Source organism: Toxoplasma gondii, chromosome VIIb (assembly GCF_000006565.2).
Source record: "Toxoplasma gondii ME49 chromosome VIIb, whole genome shotgun sequence".
Lineage (NCBI taxonomy): Eukaryota > Apicomplexa > Conoidasida > Eucoccidiorida > Sarcocystidae > Toxoplasma > Toxoplasma gondii.
The window spans coordinates 240,413-258,088 of NC_031475.1; the positions used below are offsets into that span (position 1 = coordinate 240,413).

Consider the following 17,676-nt stretch of genomic DNA (forward strand, 5'->3'; position numbering starts at 1 on the left):
AACGCCGTGTTTCAGAACTCGGTTCGCCTAGAGCTTCCCGTACAACTCCCTTGTTTCAACTGCCTCCGCGCCAGTGTTAGTTACGGACACCACCCAAATAAATAGCCTTTAAACCGCCCTAACGCGATCTGTGCTTCCCAGGACCAGCGACGAACTCTTTGGTCTGATCCTGCGCACCAGGAAGTCAGCCGGTGAGATAATCTTTTCGTTGACCAAGTTTCTTCTTTTTGAGAAGAAACAATTACTGGACTGGTCGGATTATCACAAGTAGGCAGTGGGCTCCTCGAGACGAACTGCCGCTTTCCTTGGTCGCGCAGGGAAAAGCCGAAACTTCAGTGTCTGGCACCTCTTTGCAAAGCAGGCACAAACATACTTTTTGCGCTGCGGGAATTCCCTTCTCTTCCCGCAGTGTTTTTCACTCGAACCACACACGCGTGTGGTCGTACCCCGAACTTGTTCCACCTTCTCCCTGCACTTGGAGAAGACGACTCTTTTCGCATACAGGTCTACGTTCACTGCCTTCTACGTGTTTCCGGGTTTTTCTAAACGAAAAAGTGGGCCGACTGGCGTCCCAATACCACGTCTTATCCACGCGACGCAAGCAACCAGAGTGAACCGCGAGCCAACAGCCGTGCGCCTGAGCGTTACAGAACGCAAACTTCGAATCACTTTTTTTTGCCGACGCGTTCGGCTTTCTGTTACTGACATGCAAATGCAGTTTCCACTTTTTACCACCTGAGAAGAAAAAGGAAACCCCATCTTCAAACGTATCTGCCTTTTTGGCAGTTCAGATGAACAGTGTACCAGCCTCACGTTTCCCTCGCTTTCTTTTTCTTTCTGCCCTCAACGCTTTCAATTCCAGTTCCCATCCTTGCTGTTGCGTACATCCACAGTCAGCGAGGACCGGTTTCTTGTTTTAACCGTGTCTTTGCCGTGGAGACCCTTTTTTGAATCCTCTTAAGCAGACTCAGAGTGTTCTGAGACTGTTTTCTGAGATGGCGCCGTCAACTCGTCGGGGCCGTGTGCCTCTGTTTTTCGGAATTTTTGCCTCGTCTTCTTTATGCGTCGTCTTCTTCAAACACGACTTAGACGGCCACACTCCGCTGTCACAGATTCGCCACAAATGCCGACACGATTTTTGTAATTTGCCCGCTGAAACTAAACCAGCCTTGCGTAGAACGCCGCGACAGCACGGCGTCCACAATGCGTTTCCACAACTTGGCCATCTTGTGAACATTTCCCTTGGTGCTAGGGACGATCAGCTGAAACAGAAAGGAAACAAAAAAACACTGATTAAAGACCCCCAAACACCGGCGTCTAGAAATGCCTTCAACAGCACTGTCTCAAACAAAGAACGGCAACATAATAGACCTCAAATCAAAACACACACTGCACCACAGGCAACTCGGAAACGGAAATATACGCACACACGCGAGAAAGCAGGAAAAACATGACCAGCAAAGGCCAAGAGACGACCCTGGAATTCATCATCGTACGACAGTAACGTTATTCATCACTTCCGTTATTTTCTACGCATGCACATCATGTCAAACAATACATAGACTAAGATCTTCACGTTGGTACTCTCCTTTTCAGTGTTAGATGCGTATATATTGGACAGAAATGGGGTTTACCCTTTCAGCTCCTGCAGCTCTAAAACGGAGCTTCTCTTTGATCGTCGGAAGTGACAAAAAACGTTTTAGAAACCCCACCAAGAGCCAAGAGAAGGAGTGCCTCAATGGATGTCGGAGGCGACCACGTAGCTCCACGTGTTTTTGCTAGATTTGATGTTCCTTAAATTCTGGAAAATTACAGAGATTGATTCTTTCACACTTCTTTCTAAGCTTCGACGAGCGAGTCAAGCTGACGTCATTTCTTCGAATGACTTCGCAGTTTTTCACTGCGTTCGGATGTCTGGAAAAGTGCGTTACAATTCATTCTGGGCAAGGCTGCGCCAGGACGATGTAAATTGGATTCGTTGAACAACGCGAGAAACACATTTACTTAGGACTGTTGACTCTGTACACGCAGAGGTACATATTTCAGCTGTAGCTGAGGGTGGAAGAGAGCAACATGATCTCCTCTCAGTTGTTTCTGCAGAGCACCGATTGGAGGAGCACTTTGCCATGTTCCAATGAATCAAACAACGGAGTTTTTTTCGCGTTCCCTCGCCTACCAACTGAGTAAAGTTGAGGAACGGAGCTCTGAGCACCGACTTGATGGGGCGTTTAAAGCCGTAGCAGTTGCCGTACTGAAGAAAGAAAGAAGCGACAACAACAATGGAAGAAAGTGAATCAACTGTTCACCGAAAACGCGCACACGACACTTGCGGAAGCGCAGACGAGACCCCCACCCCTCCCCTCCTCTGGGCAGCAAACCAAAAGTAGAGAGGAACGAAGGCGACGGAAAAAACGGAACGCGAAAAAGAACTCAGTGCGTTCTTTACAAAATCCAGATCGAAGGTGTTCCTATCTCTGATGGACAGGGGATTTAGGGGATTTGAAAATGACGCGGTGTTCGTGTCAAAAAGTCGTGCGGAGAAACTCCGCATTTCCCCGTTCGCAGAGTGCATACGAGACCGAGACCAGACAGACAAGGTGCCTTCTTGTCGAACTCTTCTCGGAGCAATGTTTCAGCGTTCTGCTTCCGAAAAGACTTTCTCGAGAGACCCTCTCGTAGATCAAGTACACTTCACTGCTTCTACGTATTCACAGCCTGAGAATCGTCGAACGCCACCGGCAGCAAGGCATGTTACGTGAACAGAGAAAAACGACGAAGAGCTGAGGACACTACGGACGCCAGAGTGGGTTTCGCAGATTTCCACTTTAAGAAAAAGCTCACTTCCACGAGGAAACTGAACTCCAACTCTTTCAGCTGGCGAACATAAACGCTATGTGGAGGAACTTCGATGCCACAGAATACTCCCTATTCAGCATGTTCACTGGGGTAACGAAACTCAGTCCGCTCGGGTCGTCGTGTTCAGCAATCGTGAAGGGTGCAGCTGTAACTAAGCGTTCGACTGCACCCTCTTGCCCACATTTGAAAACACACTCCGGTCGTCTTTGTTCCGACCGCACACTGTACAGAGTACACCGATCAAATTCGCGTTCACTGGCACCATTTCAATCTTCAGCGCCCCTCGGAGAGCAGGCGCGAAGAATCACTTGGAAGCCCAGTTGTATCCAGTTTCCTTTTCGTTTCCGCTCTGCCTCAGTCTGTGACTTGGTCGAGAGACACAGCCGCCCTGTCGATGCAAGCCGAGGAGATTTGGCAGTCCGTCGCGGACTTCCTAGAACTCCCCCCAGACAGTCTTGAGAGGAATACGAGACTTATGCCATCCCTACCGCTCCAATGCCGGACTGAAGGTCGAAGATCGTCGCCCCAGGGTAGCCACCCCACATCAAACTGGGGAACGCAATCGCCAACATTGTCAGCGTGTTGATGTGGACGGAGCCGTAACGCAGGTCTACAATGGCGTCCTCGACCGCCTGAAAAAACAACCTTGGAGCACCGCCATGCTTTCGGAGCGGGTGCTCGAGACGCAAAACAGGTGAACCACCCTCAATACAGAACCAACAGCCCGGTCGAGAACATGCCCGATCGACGCGAGTCCAGCTAAAGCGACGCAAGCCAGCACTTACGTTGAAAAAAATAAAAACACACAAACACTGGAGATCGAGGCTCTCAGCGCTACACTGACGAAGCAGTCGACATATCTATATACAAGGGAATAAACACACAAATATATATATATATATGTATATATGTATATACATACATTTCTATATATAGATCTATATCTCTATCAGTATATGTCTACATCCACATGCACATTTATTTATGCATACAATTCTGTAGATGCAAATATATACATATAGACATGTCTATGTGCATTTGTCCGGTGTTGCAGAAAGTCGTTTCCTGCAAGGCTCGTTTCGAGTGTTGAAAAACACAGGTGCAGGCTTTGTTGCCACCGAGATCGGAAAAAGCTTATCTCGCTACGGTGAGGCCGTGGAACTACACTGGAGAAAAAAACCAAGAGAGATGAAGAAGGTATTTCTAAGAGCGTAGAGATGGAGAAGAAGACCGGGAAAGGCAGGTTTTTCGGGTCCTTACCTGTTCATCTTTCGGACCGTTCGGCTTCACAGAGACGCTGACCGACAAGGTTCCTCTCACTTTTTCGTTCACGTACTTGACAGCTCTCGGCAAGAACTCTGCGACTGTCGCGGGGGTATCCAAAGCCACTTCGCCGCACACAGGCGCAAACATCTCCTGGCCAAGAAAGCGAAAAGCAAGACTCTGCCCTTCTCCGTTCACACTCGAGGAGACACTGGAAGAAAGACAAGAGAAAAGAGCTTCTCTGTCTCCAGCTCGTCGAGGAGGATCTCCTCAACACACACACACACACGTAAAGGCGGCTCTCTGTCGCGCGTCTTTTCGCTTGCTCGTCTGCGCCAAGTCGTGAGACAAAGTGAGACCCTGAGAGCGGAGAGCCCACAGGTTCTCCAGTCCACATGCCACGGTCTTCCGAGTTGCTTTTCTTCTCTCCATTCACTTCGCTTTTAGTCAAAACACAGAAGCACACACATACACGTATCCGAAAGACACACATATGCATCCATATACATCTACGGACACCAATAGACACTGATAGACATATATATTATATATAGGCTGAAGCTGGAAACCCCAGTGTACAAGGTGTGAAACGGTGTTCAGCTCAGTTGTTGTCTGGTCGACAGAAAACATTTGCCTGGTGAGTTTTATCATGCTACTAGTGGAGGTGTAGTTCCTCGCTATCCGCCGAAGCGCTTCGCTGTGAGCGGAAAAAGAAGACGAATTCGTTGATGGATTTCCCCCTTCTTCTTCTCCCCTCTGTCTCGTGTGAGGTCTGGCGCATGCGTCGTTGCTCTACCTCGACAGCAATGAAGTTGTCCTCCGGCATTTCTGTGGCGAAAATCACACACTTCATTTCCTCGTGAGCGTAGCGCCCAGAAAGCGGAACAGGAACAGCAATTTCAAAGTCCGCCGGCTTCCTTCCCATCTCAATCAGTTTCTTTCGCGCGTTTCTGAAACGACGCACACATGCACGCGTGACGATTCGTTGTGACTGGTAGCGAGAGAAAACGGACTGACACAACTCGTCGCCGCAGGAGCATGCGCACCCTGAAGCGACCCCACCCGCTCTCTCCCCTGCAAAGAAGAAGTCTGATGGAATCCCTGATTCACTCGTTTATAGAGGTCGGCTGCGACTTGTGGAGCGCCAATTTTTTCAGGAATCAAGATGGAGTCGTTTTCGAAGAGGGAACCTCTTTATCTGGATTCAATGAGGCGCTTCATCTTCGCCAGGAAAGATGCGGTCCGTAGACGCACATTTTCAAACACCCTCTGTTTTTGTCTACAAGCTGTACAAAGATCACGATGTTCACTTGTTACGCAATCTCCTTCCGAGTTTTCGTGGATCTATAAACGCAGTGCGACAGAACATTCTAAAGAAACGAACAGTGCGTCGGGAGTGGAGACTTGATGAAGCAAACTCACTGGATGCGGTCAGCGTAGTCCGGATAGTAGCACCCCACATACAGCGTCTCTCGCTGGTAGTGCCGCACAAGGTCGAGGAACGTTTCTCTGAAGGACGCGAACGAAGACAAAACGCAGATCGGGGGAAGCCAAGAGAGAAGACACAACAAAGAACACATACACACACACGGGGATCCTTGACGCGTGGAGCAAGCGGCTTTTGACGCAAGTGCGACGGAGAGGAAACCGAGTCGAAGTGAAAAAGGCTAAGACGAGGAAAGTCCCGGAAGCGAGAAGAGACAAGAGAGAGAGAGACCGCAGATATGGGGTGAACCCACAAGGAAATGCGAAACAATGAAAATGTGAAAGCAGGTGCTCGAAAAAGAACACCCCACTCTGAATTTTCTCCTTTTCTGTCCTCAACTCTTTCCATTCACTTGGGTTGCTCCTTTCTTGCCCTTTTCCTCGGTCGCCTTCCTCTCCTTTCATCTTGTTCTCCTTTCTTGGCTTCCACCATTGGCTAGTCGCGAACCGGTGGTCGCTGCCATTCCGTTCTTCTTCCACGCTTTTCTTGCCTTTTCGGGGAAGCTGCGAGCTCACCTCTGACACCAGTTTTTGCATGTCACGATGATCTGGGGATGCACGCAAATGTGCGCCCCGTTGTACAGAAGTCCCGCCGCGAGGTTCTGCAAATCGAGGGAAAATCGAGAGTTTCTCAGCAAGTGGAACACAAAACGATATTGAACGAGACGAAAGAGGGAGGAGGTGAAAGGAAGAGAAGAGAGCAAGTGCAAGGAAGAAGAGAGAAGAACCGGACGGAGAAGCAAGCAAGAAGCCGCAGAGAGAGAACAGAGGAGAGAAGAGACAAGTCCACCTGTAGACGACGAAGGAAAGCAATCAAGAAAAGAACTGGCAGTGGAGAGGAAGGAAACACACTGCAGAGAAACGACAGACGAAACAACGAAGCAAGAGAGAAAAGAAAAAGACGCAGGGTCGTCTGCTGGGAGAAGCGGATCTTCTCCACTGCACCGTGAACACTTTGCATGCATCCTCGTGTGCGCGTCAAAAATTGCTGGACTGTACAGACACCTGCTCCGGAGACACCAGCAGGTCTGATGACTCCCTCAGCTTCGGCGTATCCTCTCATCACGGTTTTCAGAAGCCGTTGTGGTTTCCCGACGACTCTCAGGCGCGGCATCAGACTGACCGCAGATCCTCGTTTTTGGAGAAGAAACGAAGACCAACACACCCTTCAGCGGCTGTCCCTCGGACTTTTTGCTCTTCTGTCTCCGACACGAAAAACGCCCCGATGCATGCAGTCGCCATCCGCCAACATCGGGAAAAAACAGATGTATTTTCAAAGTTAAGACGCGCGTGAAGACCTGTGTGAAAGCGTGGATGGCTACGCAGACAAGACACCATTCTCGCATCCCGCGCTTCATGTGTAGCGAAGCGGAGGCGGAAGGCCGTTTCTTTGTTCCTACTCGCGCATGCCACTGCAGAGCTCTGGTCGACCTGTCAGACAAACAAGCGGTGCAAACGGTTCAAACAAAAGACCTTCACAGCACTCTCCCTCGGCGCCACGAACAGCAAACGCACAACGGAGACAGCTCACTCGGCCAAGCCCCAGCCAGGGCGTCTCATCAACCATGAAAACCTGCGCAGGCACTGACATGCCTCTCGCAGCAGGCCGTTGAAACTCCGCAGACGAAGAGTTCCACCCAGGCTCTCAGCTCCCGAAACACTGTTCGCTTCACATCTCCATAAAATGCGCTAAGACGCGCCCAGAGAACTTCAACGACATGCGTGAAAAAAACGAAAAGCAGATGCAAAATAGAAAGATATAACCCCATCTACTCCAATACGCACATGCATTTGTTTACAGTCATACAAAATATCCGTAGCTGTCTACATGTGAACATATATATATTATATATTTAAACTATATATATATTTTATATATAATATATATATATATATAATATATATAATATGCGTCGGAAGCAATCCCTGGGCGTGAGGGCGTGCGCCGAGCATACGCGAGGTCAAAAGTATCACGGCCTCTGCACAGTTCCAGCATTGAAAACATGAGAATCACAACAGAGTCACATCTCTCACCAGTTGCCTGGACAGACGATCCACGGAGTGCAAGACCCCAGTTCGGCTGTGAACGGTTTATTCAGCAGAGGCTTCGGCACAGGCTCTGTCTTCTCGGGAGGGGTCGGAGTCCCCCAAAGGATTCGATTGGCCGTATGAATGGATCCTGGACAAAGGAGAAACAAGGAGAAAACTATGCAGAGTTCACATTGCGCGGTGGAGAGAACAGGCGAGACAGGCTCGAAGACGAAGCTGGAGGGAGAGAAAGAACACAAGAGAGAAACAAGAGGGAGAGAACCTGCAGAGGAGGTATCTTTCCCTAACTAAAGCGCGGAAAAGAAGAAGCGACATTCCTGAGCGACAGCGCAACTCTTGTAGGTCACAAAAACAAATCCTCAAACAGCCTCAGTTTTCGTGTCGAACTGAGAGGTGACCAGTGTGGACCTTTGAGTAGTCACCGAGACATATACAGACGAACCTCTGCATGCATTTACCGTGGACGCGACCTGGAGCGTGAGTGCCCTTTCGATGTTCGAGGGAGCTTTCCGCTGCCAGCCTCACCAGTCATGTACCATTTCGTCACACATTCGTGGTGCAAAAGAGCTTCGCCCTGCTTGACGTCGCCTTCGACGAAAAGGAGGAAATTGCGGTCAACGAGAGGCTTGAAAATCTCCGCCAGAACAGGTGCAACACGCGGATTGAAGGGGCTACTCTGCGGGGAAACAAAGGACAGGCGGAAACGAGAACGAATCGAAAAAGAGAAGACGAACTCTGTCTCCGATCACAAAATCTCGATTCACATGCAGCATTGACACCCACGTATACATACACGCACACACATATATATATATATATTTACAGAGACGCATATGCATATATATATATATATATATATGTACTGAAGTATGCAGATGGAAAGATAGATATAAGTGTGCGTATGTGGAGCGATGCATTCTGAATGTGTGTGTGTCGGCCACTGGAGCAAGAACAAGGTTCATTTCTCTTTCTCTTTCAGTGACTCTACGTGAGCCTACCACCGCTTGCCTCTCAGACTTTCCAGTACTGGCGTGTCTCTCCCATCTGAGGTTGGAAAAACGAATCTGCGGTTTCTCGCCACACTTTTCACCGTTTTTCGTAAAATGTTCCGACACCAGATGCCTGGGGTGCTTACCTCCTGAAGAGCAGGAAAGGTGCACGAAGGTATTTTGTTTCTGAACAGCACTGAACTCCATGAACACAGACTTCGCGAGACTTACCTTGTACACACAGACGCTGTTCTCGACGAACAGCGAGGCGAGCACATCGATCGGGGCGTCAACTGCAGGAGAGAGAGAAGCAAACAAGGAACCTGCGGAAGCAGTTTCTATGTGTCTACTTCCAGGCGACATGCTCCACATAAACGCGCATGAGAACTGTTGTGTTTTTCCTCAAATCAGCCCCGAACGAAAAAGACCATCGCACGCCGTCCTCTGCGAACGCAGAAGCACTGGCTCCGACAGAACCAAAGGCCTTCAAGACCTGACCGAGGCACAAACGCCTGCCCACTGTTTTTCCCCCTTTTCCTCTGAAGCGCAGTGCTCAGACGGAGACTGGACTACACGATGCGGTTCATGTTGCTGCTCAGGCAAGTGTCTGCCTGGCAGAATCCCGAAAGGCAAAACTCTCGAAAGCGAGGCACATAGAGCGAGAGAGAGCGTAGCCACGGAGACCCAGACCTGTGTCGGGTGAGGAAGCAGAGAGGTCACTGAGAGTTCATTGTGAGAGACGCCAGCGTCTCCCCAGGGGGAAGTGTCTCTGAACAACCTCACAGTTTCCAGCACCGAGAATGGCAACAACGTTGGCGGTCCGCTCGTGGACAAGCTCTTGCTCGGTAGGAGACTCTTCGACGAGCAGCTCCATCGATCCGAACGTCAGCAGTGTCGTGAAGAGGAGACCCTTCGGGCCGACCTGAGAAGAGAGGCAGGAAGCAAAGGAACGACTCGCCGCTTGTCGAGTTGTGCTTGTTTTCGCTCTTTCGCTGTTTCGCGTTTTCCAAGACTCGCTTGTTTTCCCTGAACGCGGAAGTGGTAAAGCGCGTCTGCAGAACTCCACAAAATTCGTGCGCTTTGAGACTCTTGCAGGCTTCGAGTTCTTCCGCGCTTGGCTTCCGAGTCCCTCCAGTCTCTCTGGAACAGAAGGGGTGTGCGAAAGGGTACCACGGGAGAAAGAGGCACCACGAGGGAAGGCAAGAGAAACGAGGGAAGGCGAGAGAAACGAGGGAACAGCGAGAGGAAGAGAGCGCCTCGAAAACAAAAAATGCAGACCTTTACAAAGTGTCGAGACGGCCTCTTTCCCGGTTCGGCGTCTTGAGCACATTCTGTTCCTGCAGCGGCGGGCCTGACGGCGAAAGGCGGCGGGGGTTTTCCAGTGGCGACGACGGATTCGAAGTACTCTCGGATGACGCTAAGCCAAATGCCAGTGAGCTGACCGAGACAGTTGAGAAAACAAGAAGGAGAGCGACTTGCAGAGAAGGGAGAAAGAGGACACAGGACACAACAAAGAGAAGGCGAAGCAAAACAACCACGGCGAAGGAGGGCAGCAAGGACGGGAAGCGACGCAGACAGAACGACGAGGAAGAAGCAGGAGCAGGCAAGCGACGCGGAGACACTTCGACACAGGTCCAAGACAGAGGCGACGAAGCGAGGAATGAGGAGAGGGTCGTCTTTATGGAAAACACAAACTTTGTTGAAGACTACTGAAACATGTTACCTGCGAAGGAACCGACCCAGCCAAGAGGAGGAGAGGAAACAGGAGGCGACGCAGAAAGCGGAAACCCACGGGCAGACCCACCGAAAGGTGAGCGCGAGAGACCCCAGAGGGAGGTCGAAACCGCGACAGCATAGGGACAGACTCGATAGTGGAAAACACAGGCAAATGCGAGGGGGAAAGATAAGACACAAAAAAGGAGAAGCCGAACGCAAGAGTCTGGCAGCACACAGGCAGTTAGGCCGAAAAGAGGAGACAGACTAAAGCATAACAAGGACGATGCGAACGTCTGAGTGGAGAAACACCATCGCACACAGAACGGATCAGCGAGGACGTTCAGAGCAAAAATCCAGGAGCCTTCTGCTGCACCCCAGACTCTCTTTTACACTTTGTTTGAAATATTTTCCTTTCTAGTGGGTTCAGACACCTGCTGACCAGACAGGACCCGGAAATCTAAACACAAGCTGTTTCCCATCCGTACCATCGACGAGTGCATCCAGTGGGAGACGCCAGAGGCAGTCGCAATCATCCGTCGAGTTTTTGCGTCTACACACGCAAATCCGTCTTCGAGTGTTTCTTTCTTTTTGGTCGAGTCCGCTGCCAAGTCGGCCGCCGGCGATGGACTGTCGTCTGTGAGCACGGCTGCCGGTTCGTCTCTTTTCTCTATAGAGGCTTCGTGGAGGTCGCTGGAGAAGGCTTGCAAGCGGTCCATGAGTTCGTCAATGATGGAGAGTTTCTCCTTCGGACTGAGGGAAGCCCAAACGTCTTTCTGCGCCGCCACGAGGCGGACACCGCGGTCAAGGTTCTCCATGGCGAAAGCGTCGCTCTTCAGTGCAACGCGTCTTGCTCAAAGCTTGCTGAACTCGCAAAAAGTCTCTCTGAGCTCGTTATTGAGAAGAACAGAGCTACGGACCGCGGTTGAACACTTCGCAGATTCTTGGACGGCGGGACACCGGAGAAAACCCCAGTGTAAACGTGAGAGAGAAACCCAAGAGGAAACTCGTTCGCGAGTAAAGTGTGAAGTCAAAGAGAGATAGATACGGCGCTACCGGGGAAAAGGAAAAGAGAAACTCCCGCTTGTCAGTGAACCGCGAAAGGTCGCTTTTGAACGCGGACGGAAGACACGCTGCGCACGCGACTCCGAAAAAACCTTCCAGTCGCAAAAAAGCCGTCCTTCCTCCCGTGACCATCCACGCCAAAAGAATCTCTGCGCCTTATGAGGAGAAAGAGTGGAGGCAACCAAGCCGTAATCCTGTCGCACACGAACACAGAACCAGCTGACCACGGCCGCCAGCTTGCAGAGCACGCGAAAATGTGTGTGTCTGAGTGACGCGGAAAACGCGGAAGTTGCCCCGACGAGAAGACGAACAGAGAAATGCGTGTGGCAAGCACTTAAATGTGCAGAAGGCGAATATAGGGAACGCGTTGAAAAAACTACGGATCCACGTTACGCGAAAAACCGCAGCCGACGAGAAGTTGGAGACGGACCCATGTGCCTTGCTACGAGACACGCGTCTCGCTGCAGAAGCCATCTCCAACGTCTTGGGATTCAAGTGCGAGTAAACTTCTTCGTGGACTATTAAAGGAAATCCTTATACAAGAGTGTTGTTCCAAGCAACGACGTGTTTGTTAGGTGAATCAATCAGAAAAGTTCTTTACGGCTTTTTTGCACGTGCCCGCCGCACTGGACTGCTTCAGCGAGCTAAAAGCGTTGGATTTCAAGATCCTCCGACAGTGGGGTTATTCCGAATCGGCTATGTTTGAATCGTGCGTCATGAGAGAACAGTTCACGACCGCATCCAAAAGAGCTGCTTTCAAGGTCCTCGCGGCAATCCCGTATTTTGCTGTGTGTGTTGAGAAGGGAATTTGGTAAGCGCCGATCTGCCCAGACGTTCTAGCAACCTTCGGTTAAGTAGGCGTTTGGAACAGCTGGCACCAAGCGTTGAGGCATTCAACACTTCCACACGTGATTCTAATTGTGCAATTGTGAAGGACCTTTTTCAGCACGAGAACTCTCAGTTTCACTGCTGTCGACACGCTTTCTGTTGGGTTGGACTCCGACTCTGTTCAACTCGAGTGCTCCACAGATACTGATGACGCTGTCTTCCACCAGCTTATGGAAAGGTGATCCTGCGACCTGACAAGAACGTGGAGATTTCTTCAGAGACAAAAGCATGCAGTTCAAACTAGGTGTGCCAGCGCCAAGTGCGTCCTGCGTTCGACGTCTAGGTTCACCGAGCCCCTAGGTTTGTTCACTGGAAAACAAAACCAGCAAAATGGTTCTTGGGTGCAATTCAAATTCAGTCGTGTCGCCGTAGTGCCGTCTTTCCAAATTTCCCTCCGCAAGCGGCTCTTGCTTGTGACTAAAGGCAAACGGTATCTTGCGTTCACGGGTCTCCACTGACTAGAGAAAGGCGACACCAACATCAGAGTTTTTCCTCGCGGGCGGGAGCTTCACGATATACGCGCTCTCTTCCTTACATGCGGCTTAATTTGTTGCGGGCGACGCTAATGACTCATGACTGTTTAGCGTGGATCTCAAAGAGGATTCCTCGATCCTTAAGGGATTATTTGAATACCAACAACCCGTGGGCCCTGGAAGGAATGCCTTTTCCACCGCGTGATACGCTCTTCGCCCCCATGATTTTGGAAACATGAAAACGCATCCAGTGAGTGGTTCAAACATTAGACGCAGCTGAAGCTTCTACACTGTTACGTTACTCAAGTGCGTTTCATAGTGTGGGTCTTCTAACGCGCCCCTCTGCCCCTCTGTTTTTTGCGACAGCACACTGACACCTGGAGAGCAACGGACACTCGCAGATGTAGCCAAGAAGACACCGCGAAACGTTTTTTTACGAAAGCCCCGGCGAGACGGCTTCGAGACAGACATTCTAAATCTGGTGCGCGAAAAACAGTGCATTTTTTCTGAACGCACGGTAGAAACGTTTTTTTATCGTTGGATTCAGCGTGGGCTGTCGACCAAAAAGCAGTGCACTCCAACGTTCGTCTGAGTCTCTAACACTTGGGAACCACAGAAAGGTTGCCTTGGTCCACACTGAGCAATTCACGCGTCTACGGGAGAATCTCCGGCAGAGTCGTTACAGAAAACCGTCTGGAATAGACAATCTGGGCCGAGAGCCGTCTTAGAGGCGAACGCCGCCCACGCCCTACAAGTGGTACTTCGTTAGAATGCTCGGCACTCTCCCATACTGCAGCTGCTTGTACCGCTGGTCGTCTTCAGCTTGCTTCAGGTCCATGGTGAAGTTCCCTGTATCGAGGAGCACCACAGAAAGGACATGGAAACGTCTTTGCATGCGCTGTTGCCTCGCACGAGAATCCACGAAAGCGTCTCGGTGCAAATGCGGTACGTGAGTCGAGGCAAGTATTCACGCCTGCGACCTGAGAGAAATCGATGCATGGAAAGAACAAAAACCACCAGTCTTCCTGACGCCTTGATGACACTTTCGCTCGGCAAACACACAAACTTTCCCCACTTAAGACTCCATTTATGTTACGGCTCCACTCTCACGCTTGCTGCAGAACCGCCGGCTCCCCCGACTCCTGTTCGTTTTCTAGCAGTTTTCCCCTCCGCAACCTCCCGGCACTGCCACGGGGGATTCGGTGCAGCAAAAAGCATTTCTTATTTCACTTGCCCTCCAACGCTTGCAGACCGCTCGGAGCAAAGCATTTCGAACATCGAGTTACTCCCGAACGCATCGAGGACGACTTCATTACCAAGATACTCTACCGGCAAGGGAAAAGAGACTCATCAAAAACGGACGGCGCTGACTGTCTCACACAACTGCGCTTGCGGCACTTTCGAAGACGACTGCGGAAGCATGCATCTCTTCATCCGTTTATTCCAGCGAAAAAAGCTGTCACACCCATTGAAATCCGCCCTTTCCAAGCTGGCCGACGTGATTCTCGAGAGCGACTATTCACTTTCTTCTTGGCTCTTCTCGGTTCCTGCAAAATCGGCTACTCCGCACGCAGAAGCAGAGTCGGATAAGGGAATGATGCGTGGGTCGACACCCCAGACTTTGGGTCGCTGGAAACCGACTTCTCGCGACTTGATTTTCGTTTTCCTGAGCTCCAAGAAGCTCTCTGCACGAGAGCTGACTTACGAGCTTGGCGAAACGCGGGGTCGCTTTCAAGAACTTCCGCGACAGACACGCGTCGGAAGCACTTGGCCATGCTGTTGTACGCTTCCCGAACTTGCTCGGCGCCTGCAACCCCCCGGTGAAACATGCTGCTGATGTCTCTGTAACGATCTTTCTGTTCTTCACACTGAGAGAGCGAGGGAGAAGGGAGTGGAGCCGGAGGCGAGTTGGGAGAAGGCGCAGTTTGGTCGAATTGGACAAACGGGACAGGTTCCGGCAAGAAAATTTCTTGCACTGGAGAGGCGGGGTATCTCTGATTGCGCACCATCTTGCACAGGCTATGGAAGAAATCGACTTCCAACTCGAACCGGCGTGGGGGTTGCTCAGGAATTTGCGCAGGTTACCGATACCCTTGCAAACAGCGGGAGGATTTAGCGAAATTGTCGACGGGTCGGGAAAGAGACACCAGGTGACGACGCGCGGCGGGCGATGCCGACTGAAATGCCGACTGAAAGCCGAGAGACAAGGACTTGGAGTCGGGGGCGTCGTCTGGAAGTGAACTGAATGCGGCCGACGGGGGACGTGAACTCCGCTGCAGTTCAAAGGGGAAATCTTGCTCTTTGTTCAAAGAGAAAAACGGGCAAAAACCACGGGGGAACCCGCAGCACAACGGCGACGAAATTGTGCTCCACAAGAATTGAGTTCAAACGAAAGACTGCTGGGACAGGAAGCCGTCTCCGGAAAGAAAAACCAACAAACACTGTGGAATGAACACGAAATGCTTGTCTTGAAATCATCTTAATAACAGGAAACAGGTAAGCATCTCCGGACTTTCCCGGGAAACAAACGGGAAGACACGTGTGGAGAGTCGATGCATGTGCAGGTTGCATGCAAGAACCGCCTATCGGCTGTGCTAGGGAAGCCACAGGAGCTTGCATAAAACGCCATTTCTGGGGTTTCAGCGTGAAACCGATGCTGCCCTAAACTCTTCCGCAGCCGAAAGAAGGAAAGGAAGGCGGATCATTCTGTTACGTTGTTGAGGTGAGGGAAGCCAACCCCGATCGTTCGTCGAGAAGAGAGGGGAGGCGCGACTCTCCACGTGGTTTTCTCTCTTTGAATATTCCTTCACTACTTTTTGTCTTTTTCTAGAAATCCACACGACGAGGGATTGCTCTTCTTTGTGTGTGGGAACTCCAGGGTTGCTGTTCCACGTTGCCATTGAATAGACTGCTGTCACATGGTGTGTAGCGCGTTTGCCACAGTGGCGACTTCTCCCGCAAGTGATGTGTTTTCCAAGTTCAATTTTGTCTTGTGCTGAAACGTGCGTCTACCGATTCTTTTTACATCTGCATGCTACACTATGTTTTTAGATAATCGACAGCAATTTTTATTGTTGAGGACTGTGGCAAGTTGCAGATCTCCGCTCGTCTCGCAGAGGCCGCGGCAGTCTGTGAAAAGCGAAAACGATACGATCCGTCATTTTCCTCTACCCCGCACACATACACATTCGGCATTCGTCATTAGCCTGTGATAGTATAAGGTAGTTTCAAGGACCGTATCTGCAACTGCAGGGTTGCAAAAACCTAAGTCGAGGTTGTGTTGTACAGCTGTCCTGATATAACGGACACTGATGCAAGCTACAGTGGAAAATGAGAAGAATCGTTTCAACATCACATCCAGTCCGTCGTATCTTCGAAGTAGGCATCGCACCGAATGTGCATTCCTTAAGCTGGAGCGTGCTGCCTAGAAAGAGTAAAGGGAAGCCCCGTTCCGCACTCTCTGCCTCCATGGAGGAGGCAGCTGGCGTTGGAGTGGTTCTCTGGCAACAGACTGAATAGAAAACATTAAGACTTGCGCCGGAAAAGGTTGAGACATGTCATCTTTAGGATCATGATTCCCCTGGTGAGGAACTCCGTGACCCTCTTTTGATGAAACCGGGCTGTTCGGTCTCCCCTGGGGATGCTCCATTCCTAACTTTAAAACGACACAACATTGAGATTTCGGCTTTTCTGCCCTACACACATATACGTGAACGGCCTTGATAGAGACTGACAGCCCGTCCGAGTCGCTTCGTTCCACAATGCGCTTATGACACACACCAAAAAGTCATTCCATCCGAAGAAATGACGGACCACTCTGTACGGCAGCCTCTGTTCGCAGATTCAACTTATCTTACATTCACTCAAGCTGTAGCCCAGTCATTGCTCTGAAGCCCTCTTAGAGGGCAAGCACGAACATGAAAAAATCTGCCGGGTATATATGACTTCCTCCTTGCTTCTTGAAGTGTGAGCCTCCCGGGCGCTTGGCTAGTTTAAACGACAGACACACCCAATTCGGAGGCTGTGAACTGCACGCATTTCCAGCAGTTCTTTCAACATCCGTTCACCTGGTCCTCGTTGTTCCAGCCTCGCCAGACAAAACACCTACGGTTCTTCAGCACTGCCTCCCTGCGGTATGCGTTTCCATTTCCTCATCTGTTTTTATCTCCAGGGCCCCGAGCATCTGCATCCACATATAACGCCGCTTCATCATCTACCAAACTAGAACCCTGCTCAACTCCACGCAGGTCGACTTTCTACGTTTTCCGCTTGAATTAGGATGACTTGGGCTGGGATTCCTTTCCAGTTTCTCCTCAGTACATGACACAGACTTAGAGGAGGAGTCCACACAGACACACCCCTCCATGCAGACATTCACGAGGAGGCAGTCTTCCCTCTCTACATAGTTTCGGACGGATTCAGTATGCTGTAAATCCGATTTCACTTTGAAATTTTGCGTTTTCAGTTCTGCAGTGGCCTTTGACCTCACCAATCCTTACCAGTGTCACTGTGCCGTTTCTGGTGTAGCGGCTAGATGAGCCGCCCCTAGCATTGACGGACTCTTGCGGTCGTGCGCTTCCGTTGTCTCCTTGAGGAATTCATCCCTTGTTTTTGATTGTTATTAAGCGTTTCTAAAGATACTCTTGAAAGACTCAGCCCCCGAACCTTTGTTTCAGTGGAGACGTCAGCTACCTGCCCGCCCGCCTGCTTTTCTTCAGCGTCCAGCGCGTTCGGGACCTCCTACGAGCTGCAGCCCCGTTTGTGGCACCACCGAGTGAATTTAGCAATATTTATACTTAAATTTAATCAGCTCCTCTTTCGCATGCCACTCCTTTTCGCTTCATGCATTCCTCCCTTGAGAAAGCCTAAAACGCGCCGCTAGGTCAGTCAAGGAA

The 17,676-nt window shown here is 50.6% G+C and overlaps 2 protein-coding genes across 2 annotated transcripts; both read right to left on the reverse strand.

The window, feature by feature from the left end:
- Window positions 1-1,106: 1,106 nt before the first annotated feature.
- TGME49_264000 (aldehyde dehydrogenase) lies at window positions 1,107-11,173 on the reverse strand (the record flags this gene model as incomplete). The annotated part of the gene is made up of 14 exons (XM_018781348.1): window positions 1,107-1,262; window positions 2,177-2,251; window positions 3,345-3,488; window positions 4,117-4,272; window positions 4,916-5,069; window positions 5,542-5,628; window positions 6,121-6,206; window positions 7,005-7,035; window positions 7,639-7,783; window positions 8,179-8,329; window positions 8,874-8,935; window positions 9,426-9,564; window positions 9,921-10,079; window positions 10,844-11,173. The coding sequence occupies 14 exons, from the start codon at window positions 11,171-11,173 to the stop codon at window positions 1,107-1,109; spliced, it is 1,875 nt and encodes a 624-aa protein (XP_018637183.1).
- A 2,356-nt stretch (window positions 11,174-13,529) lies between these two features.
- Window positions 13,530-15,250, reverse strand: TGME49_263990 (hypothetical protein; the record flags this gene model as incomplete). Its single annotated transcript, XM_002365448.1, has 2 exons — window positions 14,487-15,250; window positions 13,530-13,630 (listed from the first exon to the last, which is right to left on the reverse strand). Exons 1-2 carry the CDS (start codon window positions 14,788-14,790, stop codon window positions 13,530-13,532), a joined length of 405 nt encoding a protein of 134 aa, XP_002365489.1. The 5' UTR covers window positions 14,791-15,250.
- Window positions 15,251-17,676: the final 2,426 nt, after the last annotated feature.